Source organism: Ictidomys tridecemlineatus, chromosome 14 (genome assembly GCF_052094955.1).
Source record: "Ictidomys tridecemlineatus isolate mIctTri1 chromosome 14, mIctTri1.hap1, whole genome shotgun sequence".
Taxonomy (NCBI): domain Eukaryota; kingdom Metazoa; phylum Chordata; class Mammalia; order Rodentia; family Sciuridae; genus Ictidomys; species Ictidomys tridecemlineatus.
In genome coordinates, this window is record NC_135490.1 from 1164063 (window position 1) to 1185022 (window position 20960).

The following is a 20960-nucleotide window of genomic DNA, read 5'->3' on the forward strand; positions in this document are numbered from 1 at the left end:
GAACTCTCAGCAGCAGGCATCTAAGTGCAGGAAGGGACTATAGCCCTGGGGGGATTTTCACAAGTTACTTAAACTCCCATAGCCTTAATATCTTATTATAAAAGTGACTTTTCACCCCGCCTGTGGGTAAATACCAGTAATCCCAGTGACCTGGGGAGGCTGAGGCAGGAGGATCATGAGTTTGAGGCCAGCCTCAGCAATTTAGTGAGACCTTCAGCAACTTAGCAAGACCCTGTGTTAACAAATAAAAAGGACCTGGGATGTCACTCAGTGGTTAAGTGCCCCTGGGTTCAATCCCCAGTACGAAATAAAAGTGACTTGGAAATTTGAAGTTGTGTGTGTGAAATCCCTGGGTACAATGTTGGGACTTGGGCAGGTGCTCTTCTCCTCTTTACCCCACTCTTCCTTCTGACCTTTGAGAACAGTTGGTTTGACTCGTAGCTCCGTTTGCTCTTCTGGTCCAGTCAGAAACTTTCTGTTCCATTCTGTTCCTTCTGGGTGGACTGGCCCTGGAAACACAATCGAGTGTGGGCAAGCAAAGGCGGGACGCGAGACAGGTCTGGTGACTCTGCGGGGGGGGGGGGCGCTTTCTGCTCTGTTTTGTGAATATACCTCTCATGTCATGAGAAAGAGCTGCAAAGACGTGCCGCCCCAGGTAAAGGTGGCATCCACTCAGGTGCTGGGACAGTTGGCAGTGGGAGCGATGGTGTTCTTTCTGGCTGGCTTTTCCCAGAGAGGATGCTCCTGCTGGGCTGGCGTGGTGACACCTGGTGTGCGTCTGCCCGCAGAGGCTCCTGGGAGGGCTGTGATGTGGTGGCCACCCTTGTCTGGGTGCCATGATCTCAGGTGCAGTGGGACGACTGCCTGGGGGCAGGAGGGGAGGAAAGCAGTGGAATAGACCCACCTCCCGCCAGTTCAACCGCTGGCTGCTGGGGTCTGTGTGAGGGAGCTCGGGTGCTGGATTTGCTGAGGGCCAGTGCAGACTGGCCAACGGTCTAGCTGGGTTGTGGGATGCTCTCCCGGCGCTCCTGCCTGCCTTCTTCCTCCACACCTGGTTTTTTGAGAGCTGACCACTGCGGGCGTGCTGCTGGGTGCCCAGCACATAACCCATCTCTGCTGTCCCCGCTCTTACCCCTGCAGACGGGCTCTAGTCGGCTGTGCAGCACGCAGGTGTCTGGGTGCTGGGGCTGCAGGTGAGTGCTCGCATGCTGATCCACCTACTGCCAGGAGGGCTTGCGCAGGGTCCTGTCGTTCTCCCCCTTGTTTGTCTGTCCTGGGGAGTCTGGCTTCTAGTGGGGGACAACAGGGAACATGGAGACAGTACTAATGGCTCCATCTCTGCTGGCCTAGGGGGCGTGAAGGGCACACACAGGTGAGGTGACATGGCCAAGTCCACAGGGGCCAACCTGGCAGCTGGGCCAGGGTGTGTGGAGGACAGCAGGGAGTGGAAGACCGGGGACATGGAGCTTGGTGCCTCTGGCAGGCAGTGGGAGCCAGGCCAGGGCAAGTCCTGATGGGCAGTGCCCCTCCATGCCCTCAGGTGCACCCCCAGCCAGAGCTCTGCTCCTCCAGCCTGGGCAGCCCCTGCTGCTCACGCTGCCTTTCACCTGTCCTCATCCCTGTGTCCTCTGGAGAGTCCTGCATTCTTTCTCTTCTGTCCACGAATGAGAGCTCGACCTCAGAGGTCACTTGAGATGTCTCAGCATGCCGGGGGGGGGGCCCTTCCTGAGGTGGTGGTGGCAGTGCTGAAGCACAGACAGCAGACACACAGGCACAGCGGGCACTGGGGGCAGAGCCCAGGTACTGCTGGCCAGGTTCCAGCAGTGCCCATGCAGGTGGCGGCTGCCCATCCTGGCAGAGCACTTCTAAGGGGTCTGGCCCTTCAGGGGCAGTTGTAGGGGGTCTGGTCCTGCAGGAGTAGTGGTTGTAGGGTCTGACCCTTCAGGGGCGGTTGTAGGGTTTTGGTCCTGCAGGAGTGGCTGTAGGGGGTCTGGTCCTGCAGGAGTGGCTGTAGGGGGTCTGGTCCTGCAGGAGTAGTTGTAGGGTCTGGTCCTGCAGGAGTGGCTGTAGGGTCTGGTCCTGCAGGAGTGGCTGTAGGGTCTGGTCCTGCAGGAGTAGTTGTAGGGTCTGGTCCTGCAGGAGTGGCTGTAGGGGGTCTGGTCCTGCAGGAGTAGTTGTAGGGTCTGGTCCTGCAGGAGTGGCTGTAGGGGGTCTGGTCCTGCAGGAGTGGCTGTAGGGGGTCTGGTCCTGCAGGAGTGGCTGTAGGGGGTCTGGTCCTGCAGGAGTGGCTGTAGGGTCTGGTCCTGCAGGAGTGGCTGTAGGGGGTCTGGTCCTGCAGGACTGGCTGTAGGGGGTCTGGTCCTGCAGGAGTGGCTGTAGGGGGTCTGGTCCTGCAGGAGTGGCTGTAGGGGGTCTGGTCCTGCAGGAGTGGCTGTAGGGTCTGGTCCTGCAGGAGTGGCTGTAGGGGGTCTGGTCCTGCAGGAGTGGCTGTAGGGGGTCTGGTCCTGCAGGAGTGGCTGTAGGGGGTCTGGTCCTGCAGGAGTGGCTGTAGGGTCTGGTCCTGCAGGAGTGGTTGTAGGGGGACTGGTCCTGCAGGAGTGGCTGTAGGGGGTCTGGTCCTGCAGGAGTGGTTGTAGGGTTTTGGTCCTGCAGGAGTGGCTGTAGGGGGTCTGGTCCTGCAGGAGTGGCTGTAGGGGGTCTGGTCCTGCAGGAGTGGCTGTAGGGCCTGGTCCTGCAGGAGTGGCTGTAGGGTGTCTGGTCCTGCAGGAGTGGCTGTAGGGGGTCTGGTCCTGCAGGAGTGGCTGTAGGGGGCCTGGTCCTGCAGGAGTGGCTGCAGGAGTGGCTGTAGGGTGTCTGGTCCTGCAGGAGTGGCTGTAGGGTGTCTGGTCCTGCAGGAGTGGCTGTAGGGTGTCTGGTCCTGCAGGAGTGGCTGTAGGGTGTCTGGTCCTGCAGGAGTGGCTGTAGGGGGTCTGGTCCTGCAGGAGTGGCTGTAGGGTGTCTGGTCCTGCAGGAGTGGCTGTAGGGGGTCTGGTCCTGCAGGAGTGGCTGTAGGGGGCCTGGTCCTGCAGGAGTGGCTGTAGGGGGCCTGGTCCTGCAGGAGTAGCTGTAGGGGGACTGGTCCTGCAGGAGTGGTTGTAGGGGGCCTGGTCCTGCAGGAGTGGCTGTAGGGGGTCTGGTCCTGCAGGAGTGGCTGTAGGGGGCCTGGTCCTGCAGGAGTAGCTGTAGGGGGACTGGTCCTGCAGGAGTGGTTGTAGGGGGCCTGGTCCTGCAGGAGTGGCTGTAGGGGGTCTGGTCCTGCAGGAGTGGCTGTAGGGGGTCTGGTCCTGCAGGAGTGGCTGTAGGGGGTCTGGTCCTGCAGGAGTGGCTGTAGGGGGTCTGGTCCTGCAGGAGTGGCTGTAGGGGGTCTGGTCCTGCAGGAGTGGCTGTAGGGGGCCTGGTCCTGCAGGAGTAGCTGTAGGGGGACTGGTCCTGCAGGAGTGGTTGTACGGGGCCTGGTCCTGCAGGAGTGGCTGTAGGGGGTCTGGTCCTGCAGGAGTGGCTGTAGGGGGTCTGGTCCTGCAGGAGTGGCTGTAGGGGCCTGGTCCTGCAGGAGTGGCTGTAGGGTGTCTGGTCCTGCAGGAGTGGCTGTAGGGGGTCTGGTCCTGCAGGAGTAGTTGTAGGGTCTGGTCCTGCAGGAGTGGCTGTAGGGTCTGGTCCTGCAGGAGTGGCTGTAGGGTCTGGTCCTGCAGGAGTAGTTGTAGGGTCTGGTCCTGCAGGAGTGGCTGTAGGGGGTCTGGTCCTGCAGGAGTGGTTGTAGGGTCTGGTCCTGCAGGAGTGGCTGTAGGGTCTGGTCCTGCAGGAGTGGCTGTAGGGGGTCTGGTCCTGCAGGAGTGGCTGTAGGGGGTCTGGTCCTGCAGGAGTGGCTGTAGGGGGTCTGGTCCTGCAGGAGTGGCTGTAGGGGGCCTGGTCCTGCAGGAGTGGCTGTAGGGGGTCTGGTCCTGCAGGAGTGGCTGTAGGGGGTCTGGTCCTGCAGGAGTGGCTGTAGGGGGTCTGGTCCTGCAGGAGTGGCTGTAGGGGGCCTGGTCCTGCAGGAGTGGCTGTAGGGGGTCTGGTCCTGCAGGAGTGGCTGTAGGGGGTCTGGTCCTGCAGGAGTGGCTGTAGGGTCTGGTCCTGCAGGAGTAGTTGTAGGGTCTGGTCCTGCAGGAGTGGCTGTAGGGGGTCTGGTCCTGCAGGAGTAGTTGTAGGGTCTGGTCCTGCAGGAGTGGCTGTAGGGGGTCTGGTCCTGCAGGAGTGGTTGTAGGGGGTCTGGTCCTGCAGGAGTAGTTGTAGGGTCTGGTCCTGCAGGAGTGGCTGTAGGGGGTCTGGTCCTGCAGGAGTGGTTGTAGGGGGTCTGGTCCTGCAGGAGTAGTTGTAGGGTCTGGTCCTGCAGGAGTGGCTGTAGGGTGTCTGGTCCTGCAGGAGTGGCTGTAGGGGGTCTGGTCCTGCAGGAGTGGCTGTAGGGGGTCTGGTCCTGCAGGAGTGGCTGTAGGGGGTCTGGTCCTGCAGGAGTGGCTGTAGGGGGTCTGGTCCTGCAGGAGTGGCTGTAGGGGGTCTGGTCCTGCAGGAGTGGCTGTAGGGGGTCTGGTCCTGCAGGAGTGGCTGTAGGGGGTCTGGTCCTGCAGGAGTGGCTGTAGGGTCTGGTCCTGCAGGAGTGGCTATAGGGGGTCTGGTCCTGCAAGAGTGGCTGTAGGGGGTCTGGTCCTGCAGGAGTGGCTGTAGGGGGTCTGGTCCTGCAGGACTGGCTGTAGGGGGTCTGGTCCTGCAGGAGTGGCTGTAGGGGGCCTGGTCCTGCAGGACTGGCTGTAGGGGGTCTGGTCCTGCAGGAGTGGCTGTAGGGGGACTGGTCCTGCAGGAGTGGCTGTAGGGGGTCTGGTCCTGCAGGAGTGGCTGTAGGGGGTCTGGTCCTGCAGGAGTGGCTGTAGGGGGTCTGGTCCTGCAGGAGTGGCTGTAGGGGGCCTGGTCCTGCAGGAGTGGCTGTAGGGGGTCTGGTCCTGCAGGAGTGGTTGTAGGGGGTCTGGTCCTGCAGGAGTGGCTGTAGGGGGTCTGGTCCTGCAGGAGTGGCTGTAGGGGGTCTGGTCCTGCAGGAGTGGCTGTAGGGGGTCTGGTCCTGCAGGAGTGGCTGTAGGGGGTCTGGTCCTGCAGGAGTGGCTGTAGGGTCTGGTCCTGCAGGAGTGGCTGTAGGGGGTCTGGTCCTGCAAGAGTGGCTGTAGGGGGTCTGGTCCTGCAGGAGTGGCTGTAGGGGGTCTGGTCCTGCAGGACTGGCTGTAGGGGGTCTGGTCCTGCAGGAGTGGCTGTAGGGGGCCTGGTCCTGCAGGACTGGCTGTAGGGGGTCTGGTCCTGCAGGAGTGGCTGTAGGGGGACTGGTCCTGCAGGACTGGCTGTAGGGGGACTGGTCCTGCAGGAGTGGCTGTAGGGGGTCTGGTCCTGCAGGAGTGGCTGTAGGGGGTCTGGTCCTGCAGGAGTGGCTGTAGGGGGCCTGGTCCTGCAGGACTGGCTGTAGGGGGTCTGGTCCTGCAGGAGTGGCTGTAGGGGGTCTGGTCCTGCAGGAGTGGCTGTAGGGGGTCTGGTCCTGCAGGAGTGGCTGTAGGGGGTCTGGTCCTGCAGGAGTGGCTGTAGGGGGCCTGGTCCTGCAGGAGTGGCTGTAGGGGGCCTGGTCCTGCAGGAGTGGCTGTAGGGGGTCTGGTCCTGCAGGAGTGGCTGTAGGGATCTGGTCCTGCAGGAGTGGCTGTAGGGGGCCTGGTCCTGCAGGAGTGGCTGTAGGGGGCCTGGTCCTGCAGGAGTGGCTGTAGGGGGCCTGGTCCTGCAGGAGTGGCTGTAGGGGGCCTGGTCCTGCAGGAGTGGCTGTAGGGGGCCTGGTCCTGCAGGACTGGCTGTAGGGGGCCTGGTCCTGCAGGAGTGGCTGTAGGGTGTCTGGTCCTGCAGGAGTGGCTGTAGGGGGTCTGGTCCTGCAGGACTGGCTGTAGGGGGCCTGGTCCTGCAGGAGTGGCTGTAGGGGGACTGGTCCTGCAGGAGTGGCTGTAGGGGGTCTGGTCCTGCAGGAGTGGCTGTAGGGGGCCTGGTCCTGCAGGAGTGGCTGTAGGGGGCCTGGTCCTGCAGGAGTGGCTGTAGGGGGTCTGGTCCTGCAGGACTGGCTGTAGGGGGCCTGGTCCTGCAGGAGTGGCTGTAGGGGGCCTGGTCCTGCAGGAGTGGCTGTAGGGGGTCTGGTCCTGCAGGAGTGGCTGTAGGGGGCCTGGTCCTGCAGGAGTGGCTGTAGGGGGTCTGGTCCTGCAGGAGTGGCTGTAGGGGGTCTGGTCCTGCAGGAGTGGCTGTAGGGGGTCTGGTCCTGCAGGAGTGGCTGTAGGGGGTCTGGTCCTGCAGGAGTGGCTGTAGGGTGTCTGGTCCTGCAGGAGTGGCTGTAGGGGGTCTGGTCCTGCAAGAGTGGCTGTAGGGGGTCTGGTCCTGCAGGAGTGGCTGTAGGGTGTCTGGTCCTGCAGGAGTGGCTGTAGGGGGTCTGGTCCTGCAGGAGTGGCTGTAGGGGGTCTGGTCCTGCAGGAGTGGCTGTAGGGGGTCTGGTCCTGCAGGAGTGGCTGTAGGGGGCCTGGTCCTGCAGGAGTGGCTGTAGGGGGTCTGGTCCTGCAGGAGTGGCTGTAGGGGGCCTGGTCCTGCAGGAGTAGTTGTAGGGTCTGGTCCTGCAGGAGTGGTTGTAGGGGGTCTGGTCCTGCAGGAGTGGCTGTAGGGTGTCTGGTCCTGCAGGAGTGGCTGTAGGGGGTCTGGTCCTGCAAGAGTGGCTGTAGGGGGCCTGGTCCTGCAGGACTGGCTGTAGGGGGTCTGGTCCTGCAGGAGTGGCTGTAGGGGGTCTGGTCCTGCAGGACTGGCTGTAGGGGGTCTGGTCCTGCAGGAGTGGCTGTAGGGGGTCTGGTCCTGCAGGAGTGGCTGTAGGGGGCCTGGTCCTGCAGGAGTGGCTGTAGGGGGCCTGGTCCTGCAGGAGTGGCTGTAGGGGGTCTGGTCCTGCAGGACTGGCTGTAGGGGGTCTGGTCCTGCAGGACTGGCTGTAGGGGGTCTGGTCCTGCAGGAGTGATTGTAGGGTCTGGTCCTGCAGGAGTGGCTGTAGGGGGTCTGGTCCTGCAGGAGTGGCTGTAGGGTCTGGTCCTGCAGGAGTGGCTGTAGGGGGCCTGGTCCTGCAGGAGTGGCTGTAGGGTCTGGTCCTGCAGGAGTGGCTGTAGGGGGTCTGGTCCTGCAGGAGTGGTTGTAGGGTCTGGTCCTGCAGGAGTGGCTGTAGGGTGTCTGGTCCTGCAGGAGTGGCTGTAGGGGGTCTGGTCCTGCAAGAGTGGCTGTAGGGGGCCTGGTCCTGCAGGACTGGCTGTAGGGGGTCTGGTCCTGCAGGAGTGGCTGTAGGGGGTCTGGTCCTGCAGGAGTGGCTGTAGGGTCTGGTCCTGCAGGAGTGGCTGTAGGGTCTGGTCCTGCAGGAGTGGCTGTAGGGGGTCTGGTCCTGCAAGAGTGGCTGTAGGGGGTCTGGTCCTGCAGGACTGGCTGTAGGGGGTCTGGTCCTGCAGGACTGGCTGTAGGGGGTCTGGTCCTGCAGGAGTGATTGTAGGGTCTGGTCCTATAGTAGTGGTTGCAGGGGGTATGATCCTGGGCTCTGGTAGCCCTTGGGAAGGCAGCTGCCCCAGCACATGGCTAGCCCTTTGAAGCTGCACCTTGAGGGATGTGGCTGCTTGCTGTCCCTCCTGGAATGAGCGCAGGCTCTGATGCAGAGTCCACCTGGAGTCCCTGAGTGACCTGTCCACACAGCCACACAGTAGCTCTGACACGCTAGGCTTCCCTAGTCCTGGAGAAGAGTGACTGTGGAAAGCATGTTTGGATTTTTAGTTTTTGTAAGCATCCTGTCTGCTTGTGCCCGTGGACAGTGAGAGGAATGTCCACTGTCTCTCTCTGCAGTGGGGTGGGCTGAGCACCCTGTACTTACGTCTGCACCCCCTCATGGATTCTTTATGGGTACAGAGCCTTCCCAGGAGGCAGCCAGGTCTTGCTCAGCCACTGAGAACCCGTGGGTGTTACAGCTGCACAGGCTCCTGACCCGCTTCCGGGGCTCTCTGCTCCCTGGCTGCCTCCTCTTAAACCTGGAGAGGGCCGGTCCTGAGGCTTACCTGAGCCTCCCTCTGCCCAGGGGCTGCCGGGTATGGACCGCCATGGATCACCTCTGGTTGGACTCCAGTGTGACGTGTGGTGTAGACTCACGATGGCTCCATGAGCTCTCACCCTTGAAGGGCTGAGGAGCCAGGAGGCTCAGGGTAGGCAGGTCTTGTGTTTGTCGCATGAATCTGGCAGAGCATTTTGAAGCAGGCACGACACCTGTGCTACCAGATATGGTGCTCCTGCCAGCCTGCCAGAAGTGGGATGGCCATGTCAGCAGCCCAGCTGCAGCAGAGGACACAGGCTGGGTGGGTCAGATCCTTGTCTGACCAGGAACAGTGAGCAGACAGAGCCTCCAGCCCCTTTGCCCTCTGCTCAGTGAGGGCCTCGGCCAGGGGATTCTAGAAGGGCTGTGCACATGGGCTCATGCCCAGTTTCCTGAGGTCTCTGGCTGCGGTCTTTCCTGTTTGCCTGAATGCAGCAGCTTTTGCCCAATACCACCACTGGGGTGGTGATCAGGGGCCTTCACCCACTCGGGTGGGTGGTCATGCTGGCCAGGGGCAGTCGTGTGACTCTGGGGTGCGTGGCCACACTGGCCAGGCGCAGTTGTATGAAAGGGAGCACAGTGTTTGAACACAGAAGGCTGAGGCAGTCTGTTGGTGTCTGGGCTCTTTAACTGACCATTTCTACTTTTGTTTAAAACCACAATCCAAATGTACAATGAGATCTTTCATTAAGATGCTTAAATTGGACGATGACAGCAGTCATGAAAACAAAGCTGGGCAGCCGAGGCTGGTCTTGCTCACACTGCACGCAGGTCAGACACAGGGTGCTTTGAAAGCAGACCCTCGGCTCTGCCTCGCGTCAGTCAATCTCACCTGCTCGCAGCAGGCAGAACTCCTGCCCAGTGCTCCAGTGAGAACCACCTCCACCCGAGGCCAGCCCCAGAAGCCCTTGCTCCGGGGTGCGGTGTCCAGGGGCACTCACGTGTAGGAGAAGGTCTGGAGCCCTGGCTCATCTGTTTGACACTCTGTCTGGGATGCAGGGAGTGGGTAGCAGTCCTGATAGCCACTGACAGCCAGGGAGCCACAGGCCTGCTGCGGGCCTTCTGGCCTCAGGGGAATGGCAGAGAGTTGTGTGGGTAAAGTGGCCTGGTGTGTGTGAAGCCCCAGTTCAGCTGACAGGTGTAAGTGCTGTGTGAGTGCAAGCCAGTGTGACTTCAGAGATCAGGTGTTGCTGGGAGACTCGGTGTTTATTCTTTTTTCATCCTGCTCATACCGGTCACCCTGGTGAGATGGGTTGGCTTGACCCTTTTTCCAGGTGTTCTGGGCAGAAAAACAGAGCATCAGTGAGGCCAGACCCACACAGCATGGTTAGGAAATGTTTAGCCAAAGCGAGGGCACACCGGGCCCCTGTAAGACACACAGAGCCTCGTGGCTGCCAGCAGGGGGCCAGCGTGCCCATCTTCCGTCTTGAGCAGATGCAGGCGGAGCGTGCTTGCTTTCTCTGCTGACAGGGAGACCTCCAGAGAAGAGCAACCCATGCTGTGCGACTCTGCGGACCTCAGTGCTCAGTCTGCTGAGGCGAGCCCTGGCAGAGTCGCACAGCAAAGCTCGGGTCACCGCAGGCTGAGCTGGTCTCTGTCCCATGCCCTCCTAGGCGGGTGATTCAGCCTCAGCCATCACTGGGCAGTGCTGCGGGGCAGCCGCCTCTCCTGTGGCAGGGTCTGGAGAGGCCTGTGTCTCTTTCCCCGTTTCTCTGGACTAGAGTTCAAGGATATTCACTGATGGCCCTCTCTGTCCTGTTCCTGAGGCCTTGGCACTCTGGAGGATCGGCCTGGGGCCTGGGTCCAGTGGAAGCCACCGTGCCGTTCCGCGCTCCTTTCCTTACGCACCCCCACTGTTCTGCAGTTGCACGGGCATCATGCGAGCAGCCCGATGCGGTGTTCCGTGAAACGCGGGAGCCCGTAGGCCCTGTGGGACCTGGGCTGGCCTTCCAGCACCTCCTTCTTCTCCTGGCTGTGCAGACTGCCCTCAGCCTCAGAGGCGCGGGTCACCAGGCCTGCCTCCCATAGTCCTGTCCTGTCCGCTCTGCTTCCCTGCCCTGCACCCTCCCTGGGAGAAGCTGGAGGAAGCCTGTGGCCGTGTCTGCCCAGAATGCAGTGCGCTGCTGTGAGTGGTTGGGGGCTCTCGTGTGCACCTGTGTGTGTGCAGGGCGAGTCGATTCTGTCTCAGAACCGTGGGTTTCTGCAGCACAGCAGGTGTGCCCTTGGCTGGACTGGCACTACAGCAGCCCTTTGCCTGCCCTCACTGACATCCTTGTCCAGCTGCAGGCAGTGTCCGCGTTGCTCAGCTTCCCTCTGAGGACCCTTCCTTCTGTGGCACTCCCAACTGTGGCCCAGCCTTGAGCCTAAGCACGCCTGCCTTAGATTGGAAACCAAGTCCACTTCCCACCATTGGGGTGAGCTCCTTTGCCCCTTCTGTTGGTGTCCTCAATGTCCAGCATGTAGATTCCAGGTGTGGCTGGAGGGCCTGGCGCAGAGCAGCAGGAACTGCAGCAGTGACCACTCCTGTCCCCCACTGTGAGCAGCAGTGGCAGCTGGCACGTGCATGCCCAGCACTGACGAGGCTCCTATTCTCATCCCCTGCACCATGTTTCACCTGCAGCGTGCTTGGAGGTGGACACTGTCGCCGCCCACCAGTTCCAGGTATAGGTCGCCGCCCACCAGTTCCAGGTATAGCAGTTGGCTGCGCCATCTCAGAACTTGCCAGGTCTCACCTGGCATGTGGACAGCAGATTCTGCCCCAGCCTCTGGGCTCTGAGGCTCCGCATCATACACCTGCCCTTGTCTGGCCTGGGAAGGTCCTTTGAACTTTCTGAGCTGTTGCATCTTCATTTGAGGCAGAACCCCCTTGTTGGGGCGATGCTGTGACTGGGTTCCTCCCAAGTGAGGCCACTGCTCCCAGCAGCTTCCCGGTACCTGTGGAGCTGCGAGTGTTGGTGAAGTAGGGACTTGGGAACTGAGACTCCGGATGCCAGCGAGGCGGGCCAGCTGCTCACACAGGGTGTGCAGCTCTGGGCCAGGTCCTGGCAGCTTCTCAATGCCCGTGAGGGTGTCAGGGAGAGTTGGGTAAGGGGAGCATGGGGCAGAGGGTGGCTGTTCCTGCTGGGTGCCCCTGGAGCTCTCCGCGTCGCAGTGGATGAGAGCCTTCGTGGCACTGCCAGCTCATGTTAGTTTGAGAACACATTGGCTTTCTCCAGAAAGTACCACATTTTGTTAATTAATTTGGCTAGAATAATTGGCTGGGCTTAGGTGGTTGCAGACGAAGTCCAAGGCTGTGCCCGCTGGCAGCCCCGGGCTTTTCCAGGCCTGTTTTCTGTGCGGAGCACGTGAAGCCAGTGATGGCCTTGGGTGGGGGGAGGGGCGGCGGTGCAGGCTTCGCCGTCAGTCGCATCCCTTGTTCCTGACGTGGGAACGGAAGCAGTCGGCTTTTCCTCAACCCTCTGTCCCCGTGTGAAGCCAGGTGGGTGTGGGGAGGTCTCCTGTGAGTCAGTGGACAGGATGTCCTCCTCTGGAGCTAGGAGCCAGCCTTCTCCTGAGCTCTGGGTGTCACCCTGTTTTAGATGCAGGCACGTGGGATTGTCCTAGCCAAGAGACTGGTTACTTGTTCCCTCAAGGAAGCTTAGAAAACTGTCAGCTGCACCTGAATCCTGGTAGTTCTTTACTCAGAACTGCTAAGTGTTGGTTGAAGGAAGAGGAAGCACACATTTGGCTTATGTGCTGATTTTTCCCTTCAGAACCCTGAACGAACTTAAGCAAAGACTTGCAGAGGTGTTGGCTGACAGGGATGTGCCCAGTGGTCCCAGCTGTGAGGCTACCTGCTGGCTGCGATTCAGGGTGACCCGAGGAGAAGTCGCGCTGACTGAGAACCCTCTCTTGGGTTTGGTTTGCAGCCAGTAGGGGATGAGTTCTTTAACCCCAGCTGCAAGTGACAGCTGTGTTTCCTCCTTACAGGGCCATCAGGCCATCACTACAAGCCCTGCACGTGGTGAGAAAGTGACATTTGCCTAGCCAGCATGTGACGGGCGGTGTCTCCGCTTCCTGTAGGGGCTTCTGTTCCCTGACCAAGCCACAGAGCATGGACCAGCAAGAGGGCCCTCCTCCTGCTCCCACAGGTGCGTGGCCTCCACAGGGGTGTCCAGGAGCCCTGGGGCACTAGGGGCTCTCCCTGAACACTCTGTGCTTCTGGAATTACGAGGCTGCTCCTGACGGGGGAGACGAGGGTGTGAGTGTCTCGGGGAGAATGATGAGGTGCTTGCTGGGGCTCAGAGGGGATATGAACTTTGAGGGTCCCAGCTCTTAGGCCAGTGCACTTGGGGTGCACCAGTGAGCCTCCTGCACCAGGCCTGCCTGTCCTGGGCATCTCAGCTTCCTGCAAGGTGTTCCGTCCCCCACCCAAGCTGACTGATGTGGAAGGGAAAGGGCTTCCTGTTCAGAGGCCATGTCCACGTGCAGGCCCCAGTGACCAGGGCCAACGTTCCACCACTAGAACGCAGCCTCTCCAGGCACCTGGAACGGGTCCAGGGAGTCCTCTCCTGCTTCCTTTCTCTGGGGCAACTCAGGGCCAAGCATGGATCTCTTCTGTCCATCCACACCAGGTACAGCCTTCTTATCATCCCGCCAGAGCTGTCTGCCCAGATGCCCATGGCAGGGAAGGCTGGCCCCAGCCCCATGCTGGACCCTAACATTTCTGTAGCAGGCATCCCCAGGGCTTCCTGTTCTTTCGAAACCTGGGCTGTGGGGCAGGTGGGGCAAAGGTGTGCGGGCATTCTTCCACCCTGCGCTGCCCGCCACACAGACCTCTGGCCCTGGTTATGCTCATCTAGAAGCTCTGTAGGCAGAGCTGCCCCCAAGTGAGCAGAGCCCCAGAGACACCAGAGCCAACTGTGGTGTGGTGAACTGCCCAGAGGGTCCAGTGGGAGGAGAGGCCCCCAGAGAACTGTCAGGTGCCACTGTCTGCAGGAGCTCCTGCTGAGTGGGGGACTGACCCCTGAGGGTCATCTGGAGCTGGAGGACCCAGGAGGCATGGGATGTGGGAATGGGTGCCTCGAGGCTGGTTCTGCGGCTGCACTGGCCTCTGGCGGGTCTCACCTGTGTGGGCCTCAGCTGTGGGAGCCCTGGCCTTTCAGCCATGATGCCCAGGCTTGTACTTTTGTATGAGATATGAAGGAGACAGTTACAGTTTTGGGGGAGACTATAAACACAAGACAGCTTCAGGAAGGACAGACGGAGCAGCGCCTCTTCCAGCCTTACCACAGGGCTGAGCATGGCGGTGTCTGCAGCGTTCCCAGCGTCCAGGCTGGCAGCGGCCCACGAGCAGCTCAGACAGCCACCTGAGACGTGTAAAGAAGTCATCTCGGAAGATGCTTTGGGGTATTTCAGAAAGCAAAACTCAGTTCTTGATTTTAAAGTCACACTACCGGCAAGAGCTGTCTCTAATTAATACTAAAATTCTGCCACAGATGATGTTTCAGAAAAAGAAATCATACTATCGCTGTATTAACCTCAGTTCATGAAGACCCAGGGACTGAATGCCTCTTGATGTGGCCAGCTCAGGAGGAAGGGCTGGGCTCTCCTGAGAGCAGCCACCGCGCTCTCGCCCTGGTCACCCAGCCCTGGGCCCCAGGCCAGGACCTCCTCGGACGCCCTGGGCATGGCAGACCCAGTCTTGTGCGTAGCACCGTGAGGCCCAGCCTGCCTGGGTTTGGGTCAGAGTGCCTCGGGTGGAGGCAGCGAGGGCTACGTGGAGACACTGGGGCCCTGGGCCTGCTCTCGGGTCCTTGGGGACAAGCAGAAGGCTTTGGCTGGGACCAGGGCTGAGCCTCAGCCAGTGCAGAGAGAGCATGGGCCACATGGGGCCAGACCCGGCCTGAGCAGCACCCATCAGTGTCCAGCTGGGGTGCGGCATCTTCAGCATGGGGTCCCTGCCTTTAGATTGTTGCTTTTCTATTTTTCCTTCTTCCCTCCCCTCCCCTCCCTCTCCCCCTCCCCCTTTCCCTCTTCCCTTCCCTCCTTCTATTCCTTCCTCTCTCCCTTCCCTTCCTCCTCCTCTCCCTCCCTCCTCTCCCTCTGGTCTCCCCTCCCCTCTCCCCTTCTTCCTTTTTCTTCCCCTCTTCCCTCCCCTTCTCCCCCTTCCTTTCTCCTTTCTCCCTCCCCTCCCTCTCTTCCCTCCTCACCCCTCCCTTCTCTCCCTCTTCCCTCCTCCCCTCCTCCCTTCCTCTCCTCCCTTCTTCTCCCCTCCCCTCCCCTCCTTCCTCCTCTCCCCTCTCCTCCTCCCTTCCTCCTCTCCCTTTCTCCTTCCTCTCCCTCCTCCTCCCTCCCCTCCTCCCTCCTCTCTCTCCTCCTCCCCCTTCCTCCTCTCCCTCTCCTTCCTCTCTTCCTCCCCTCTTCCCCTCCTCCTCCCTCTTCCCTCCTCCCCTCCTCCCTTCCTCTCCTCCCTTCTTCTCCCCTCCCCTCCCCTCCTTCCTCCTCTCCCCTCTCCTCCTCCCTTCCTCCTCTCCCTTTCTCCTTCCTCTCCTCCTCCCCTCCTCCTCCCTCCTCCCCTCCTCCCTCCTCTCTCTCCTCCTCCCCCCTTCCTCCTCTCCCTCTCCTTCCTCTCTTCCTCCCCTCTTCCCCTCCTCCTCCCTCTTCCCTCCTCCCCTCCTCCCTTCCTCTCCTCCCTTCTTCTCCCCTCCCCTCCCCTCCTTCCTCCTCTCCCCTCTCCTCCTCCCTTCCTCCTCTCCCTTTCTCCTTCCTCTCCTCCTCCCCTCCTCCTCCCTCCCCTCCTCCCTCCTCTCTCTCCTCCTCCCCCCTTCCTCCTCTCCCTCTCCTTCCTCTCTTCCTCCCCTCTTCCCCTCCTCCTCCCTCTTCCCTCCTCCCCTCCTCCCTTCCTCTCCTCCCTTCTTCTCCCCTCCCCTCCCCTCCTTCCTCCTCTCCCCTCTCCTCCTCCCTTCCTCCTCTCCCTTTCTCCTTCCTCTCCTCCTCCCCTCCTCCTCCCTCCCCTCCTCCCTCCTCTCTCTCCTCCTCCCCCCTTCCTCCTCTCCCTCTCCTTCCTCTCTTCCTCCCCTCTTCCCCTCCTCCTCCCTCTTCCCTCCTCCCCTCCTCCCTTCCTCTCCTCCCTTCTTCTCCCCTCCCCTCCCCTCCTTCCTCCTCTCCCCTCTCCTCCCCTCCTTCCTCCTCTCCCTCTCTCCTTCCTCTCCTCCTCCCCTCCTCCTCCCCTCCTCCTCCCTCCCCTCCCTCCTCTCCTCCCTCCTCTCTCCCCTCCTCCCCCCTTTCTCCTCTCCCTCTCCTTCCTCTCTTCCTCCCCTTCCTTCCTCCCCTCTTCCCCTCCTCCTCCCTCTTCCCTTCCCTCCCCCCTCCCCCCTCCCCCTCCCCTCCCTTCTCCCTCCCCTCCCTCCTCCACCCTCCTCTACCCTCTCCTTGTTTCCTCTAGCCTCCCTGGGCCAGTGAGTATTCCATGGTCCTTTTTATGTTTTACTTCCAGAAGCTCCTGAGTAGTGCAGGGTTGGCCTGGGCTTCCCTTCTGTCCTTCTCTCTTTGCTTGGGCCCCAGGCACTCCTGGGCATGAAGTGGCCTGTCTTCCTCTTTGGAATGCTCTGGCTGCTGGCCTTGCTCCTGCTTCCCAGGAGGGAAGCGCCCTTTGGTCTCTGTCCTCGTTCAGGAAGGTGCAAGCCCTTGTGCCAAGAATAACGGTTAACCTGGTAATTCGTACTTCTTAAATTTTAGAAAATGAAGTGAAATATGATGCTAATAACAACGAGGAGGAGGAGGGGGAGCAGTTCGATTTTGACAGTGGAGATGAAGTTCCGGAAGCAGACCGACAAGCCCCGGCAGATGCTGGGGCCCAGGGCCAGGAGGCAGGTGAAGCCTCCTCCCCTGCTGGTGAGTCCCACTTGCCTTTCTTCACAGTGTGGCCCTGCGGGGAGTCACCCAGGTTTTCCATCTTCAAGACTACAGGCCTGGGCTGGCTTATTGAGCAGGGGCTGCTGAGCCCGAGCTGTGGTCCAGGGTCAGTCACCAGGCTGTGTCCATCTCACCTGTCCCAGAGGGGGTGTGGAGCCCAGTTCTGCAGTGTGCTGCATGGACTGTGGTCTCCTATACACACGGAGGGCACCCGCCTGCCCTTGAGTGCTCTGACAGGGGACCTTCCGCCCTCCAGGAGGCGAAAACGGGACCAGCACAGAAGCCGAGGCAGTGGCAGAACCTGCCCCCCTTGCGGCCCCAGCCAGAGTGAACCCCTACTCCGTCATCGACATCACGCCATTCCAGGAGGACCAGCCGCCACCCTCCGACCTGAGCGCCGAGGAGGAAGCCGTGGGTCTGCAGGTGCCCAGCGGGTACTCAGTGCCCGTGCCCTGCGGCTACGCTGTCCCCTGCAGCTTACCCCTGCTGCAGCCAGCCTACTGCAGCCCCGCCATCATCCGCACGGAGTCTGCGGAGGAGGAAGGTACTGCGCCTGCTCCCTGGCACAGCAGGGCGTGCCGTCTTCCCTTCCCCACCCGAGTCACCCTCCTGCTCACTGGGTGGGATCAGTGCTCTCTTCCACAAGGCACAGATAAGGAGGGCTTTGAAATCGAGGCTGAGCCTGCGAGTCTGGCCCCTGAAGACCAGGGAGCCATAGGTGACCTCTGGCAGTGCCCAGGCCCCACACCTCCTCTGGCACCAGGGAGCCATAGGTGGCCTCTGGTAGTGCCACCAGGCCCCACACCTCCTCTGGCGTTCACCGTCACTGTTCCGCTGCTGGCTGGATTTATGTGTGTCCTGATACACCTGTCGACCCACAAACCAGCCCGTCCTCTGAGTTGTTGTCCAGCTGTTTCATTTTCAGTGAGGAGGGGTGAGGAGGGAAGGAGAGACAAGGGCACACTCTGCCTGGGAGGTGTCTCCTCTGCCCGGCAGCAGGCCTGCAGTGGAGGCCCGGAGATGCTCCAGAGCTGGCCACACCAGTGAGGTGCAAGAAGAGACCTTGGGGAGAGGCTGGGGAGAAGCCTAGACCCCACAGCCATGCCAGGGTGTGCAGCGAGGCACTGGGGATGACAGGTGTTCACCCATCTCTCCAGCCTGTGTCCTCAGTTCTGGGGTGGGGGCAGTCAGTCTCTGCCTTCCTCTCTACCCAGAGGCTGCGAGGGTCTCGAGTGGCTGGGCTGAGTTAGCTAGAGATGGCCTTCTCACAACGTGAGCGGCATATGAGAGTGGCCCAGGTGTGAGTTGCCGTTGTGCTCTGTGGGGAGTTTGGCAGAGATCCTTTTCTTTCTAGTTAGCAGCAATTTAAGAGAAACACCTTCCTTAAAGAAAGCTCTTGATTCTGGAAACCACAGAGGGCTCGTAGGAGAGGTGTCTCCCGCCTGTCTTTGTTCTGCAGTGGGCCACGAGCCATGGTCTGTCCTTGGTCTGGAACCACGAAGCTGGCCCGTCTGCAGACCAGGGAGTGTGTCATGGAGACTTTCACTTAAGAAAATGTGCTCCTTTTAAAGTGCTCTGCTTGTATTTAAGTTGTTTGGTTATTTAGCGATTGAACATCATTTAAAGTAGCTTAAAAATCACTCAGCATAATCTTAAAACAACTGCTGATTATTTTTACTGTCAACCAAGAGCCTGTAATAAAGTCATGTTGTGGTCAATTCTGCCGTGAGTCTTGGAGCCGAGGAACAAGGCCGTTTGTGTTTATCTTTTGAAGAGAGATGAACACTGTGACCTCTTTCCAAGGAGGGTTGGTCTTGGGCAGGTCCAAAGCCTGCTTGCCTTTCAGCTTCTGGTGCCAGGATTCTGCCCTGGAGATGGGGACCGCTGTGACCCTGAGGATTGTCTTGGGACACTGTGCTAGCCTGGCCCCTTCCCACACGGGGCCCTGGCCTGCTGTCCAAGGCCGTCCTGAAGGCCTCTGAGACAGGTGCTGCTTTGGTTCCCGGGTTGTCTTCTGCCAGCAGAGCGCAGAGCACTCGCAGTGCCCTGTGTGGTGAGCATGCTCCCCTGGCCCCTGCCCCATGTCAGAGCTCTCGTGTTCTGGAGGACACCCACCTTGCACTTTCCTTCTTGAAAGGAGGATCCGAGCCGGGAACTGCAACCTTCTGGGGGTGGGACATGTGGAAGCCCCTGCAGTGAGAAGTTGGGTGGGAGCAGGCTGGGAGGCCTGCCTGAGCTCCCGCAGCACTGGGCACAGAGGCCTGCTTCTGTGGCGTGGCAGTCCTGCCTGCTGTGTGCAGTTCCTTGCCCTGCACCTGTGCCTGGACTCTGCCTTCATCTGTGGAGTCGCCAAGCTGGCTGAGCTCTCTTGGCCTTTGAGTCAGCTGTCCAGCAGCTGACTGGGAATGGTGGCTTACCCATCAGTGAGTCCCTTTTGAGGGCTCTGTGTGGACAGTGGAGACTCATTCTCTTGCTGGCACCTGATTGGCTGTTCGTCAGCCATCTTCTCATGTAGGATGGCCTTTGCCATGATCTCCTCTCTCAACACCCACACAGGGCTGAGAGGAGGATGCCTGGTGGAGCCCAGGCGCCCGAGTCGGTCCTGTGCAGAGAGTGAGGTCACGCTTTCTCCCCTGACGGCCATCTGCACTGGTCCATAGATGCCCCTGCAAATAAATCAGATTGTAAATTCCCACGGTCACTGGAGCTAGAGGGTCGTGTGCTTCGACCTGCAGCCTGATCTGTCTGCACCTCCCTCCGTGTGCTTTGTTTGTTCTGTCATGACCCCATGCTGAGCACATCTGGCCTAGGAACTGGAGGTTTTTAAGCCTCCCAGCCATCTTTATGGTGGCAGAAGCCTGTGGTGAGAAGGAGCTGTGGACTCTCATGAGAGGAGTGATGACCGCTCACACACTCTGGGATGTAAAGCATGGGTTCTTCTTGCCCAGCAGGAACTCTGGAGGTTGCTGAGGACCACCAGCCTGCTTCTCTAAGTTCTGCAGACCCTCCACTCAGGTAGGTCACTGTATTATCCTGAGGCCCTGCCTGCTCAGGTGGGCCGCATCCACTGACCCCATGTGCCTGGTGCCCGCCCTTCCCTCAGCCTTCTGCTGCCCACAGCCCAGCCCCCTTCCTGCCTCAGGCCCCTCCAAGTGCTGCAGGCCTCCCTCAGGCCAGTGCGTGGTCACCAGATGCCTTGGGGCCACCCAGCTGCCCCAGGGCCATGGGCTGTGGGCCTGGGCAGGGCTGTGCTGTCTTCAGCATGGCTTGTTCTCCCCTTCAGGGTTCAGGGTTGAAGGACCTCAGACCTGGAGCCTCCCACAGACAGGCTTCTGGGGAGGAAGACTGTCAAGACCCCCACCCACTGCCAGTGCAGGCTGGTTCAGGAAGCCTGCCTGGAGCCCATGACTCATGAGTCACTGCGAGAGGGCGGGGCTCGCAGCCACAGCAGCCTGAGGCTCGCCAGGAGGCGGGATCTTCCTGAAGGGGAGGAACCAGGAGGCGGGATCTTCCTGAAGGGGAGGAGCCAGGAGGCGGGGTCTTCCTGAAGGGGAGGAACCAGGAGGCGGGGTCTTCCTGGAGGGGAGGAGCCAAGAGGCGGGGTCTTCCTGAAGGGGAGGAACCAGGAGGCGGGATCTTCCTGAAGGGGAGGAACCAGGAGGCGGGGTCTTCCTGGAGGGGAGGAGCCAAGGGGCGGGGTCTTCCTGAAGGGGAGGAGCCAAGGGGCGGGGTCTTCCCGAAGGGGAGGAGCCAGGAGGCGGGGTCTTCCTGAAGGGGAGGAGCCAGGAGGCGGGATCTTCCCGAAGGGGAGGAGCCAAGGGGCAGGGTCTTCCTGAAGGGGAGGAGCCAAGGGGCGGGGTCTTCCTGAAGGGGAGGAGCCAGGAGGCGGGGTCTTCCTGAAGGGGAGGAGCCAGGAGGCGGGATCTTCCTGAAGGGGAGGAGCCAAGGGGCGGGGTCTTCCTGAAGGGGAGGAGCCAGGAGGCAGGGTCTTCCTGAAGGGGAGGAACAAGGAGGCGGGATCTTCCCGAAGGAGAGGAGCCAGGAGGTGCAGGTTTTCTGAGGGGAGGAGCCAGAACGGAGCCCACAGAAGGGGGGGTTTCCAGAGCACAAGACTTTTAAACTCGGAAATGCTCAGAATGGTTTAAAATACCTTTCCTGTTTCCTTCAGGATTTTGCTTACTTTTTAAAGGTGTATCCTCACACTTGAAAGGCGCAGTGACCCTCCTTTCTCGTTGTGGGCTGGCTGGAGCAGCAGGACCTGGCTCCCGTCCCTGTGCAGCCCGAGGCGGGCTGTGCAGTGCGCCCTGGGGCTCTGCAGTTCCAGGTCTCCTCAGTCACACACAGCGCTAAAGTACTAAGCGAACAACTTAGAAATGAGCCAGTCGTCCGTGTTACACGGCACGCCTCCGAGTAGCATGATGGAGTCCCTTCCTTCAGCATGCCGGCCAGTCCCGCAGGAGAAGCTGTGTGCAAAGATCCCAGGCCCCTGCAGCATCAGGCTGCCACTGGGGCCCTGGAGATGTCCTGGGGCGTGTGGCTGACAGCTGTGTGGTGTTGTGGCGGAAACCTTCAGTCTTGTCCTCAGAGTCTTGCAGCTATGGTTAGAACTTTCAGTAAAACAGTGTCACTCTCTGGCAAGGCACCTTGCCTCTCCGTGGCCTGGCTCCTGGCGCTCTGCTCCTCTGTGTCTGGATGCTGGCCCTGTCCCAGTCCCCTCTTTCCTCTGGGCGTGTTAGGCTGCTGCAGTTTCCCCTTAGAAGTGCCAGCAGAATGCAAGTGTCCTGGGCCTGGCACCCTGATGTTCCTTTTGTCAGCAGCGGTGTCTTGAAGCTGTCCCCTTAGGTTCTCCAGTGGGTCTGATCGGAGTGTTGCAGTGGCTTCCTGTGGC

The 20960-nt window shown here is 60.8% G+C and overlaps 1 protein-coding gene and 1 long non-coding RNA gene across 13 annotated transcripts in view; one reads left to right on the forward strand and one right to left on the reverse strand.

The window, feature by feature from the left end:
* The window catches only part of Arhgef10 (Rho guanine nucleotide exchange factor 10), a 98500-nt gene that overhangs the window by 7334 nt on the left and 70206 nt on the right, over window positions 1-20960 (forward strand). For 9 of the 12 annotated variants that reach the window (XM_078030735.1, XM_078030742.1, XM_078030740.1 and 6 more), the window contains 4 exons: window positions 12146-12306; window positions 15896-16051; window positions 16329-16616; window positions 19021-19087. In XM_078030735.1, coding sequence (XP_077886861.1) covers window positions 12270-12306; window positions 15896-16051; window positions 16329-16616; window positions 19021-19087 — 548 coding nt within the window. In that variant the 5' untranslated portion in view covers window positions 12146-12269. Of the gene's footprint in view, window positions 1-12145; window positions 12307-15895; window positions 16052-16328; window positions 16617-19020; window positions 19088-20534; window positions 20673-20960 lie in introns of those variants that run through there. The other 3 variants (XM_078030739.1, XM_078030744.1, XM_078030747.1) reach the window with 2 other exon arrangements.
* LOC144370249 (uncharacterized) lies at window positions 17725-20392 on the reverse strand. The gene is made up of 2 exons (XR_013430140.1): window positions 20253-20392; window positions 17725-18738 (listed from the first exon to the last, which is right to left on the reverse strand). It is a non-coding gene; the product is annotated as an uncharacterized LOC144370249 (long non-coding RNA).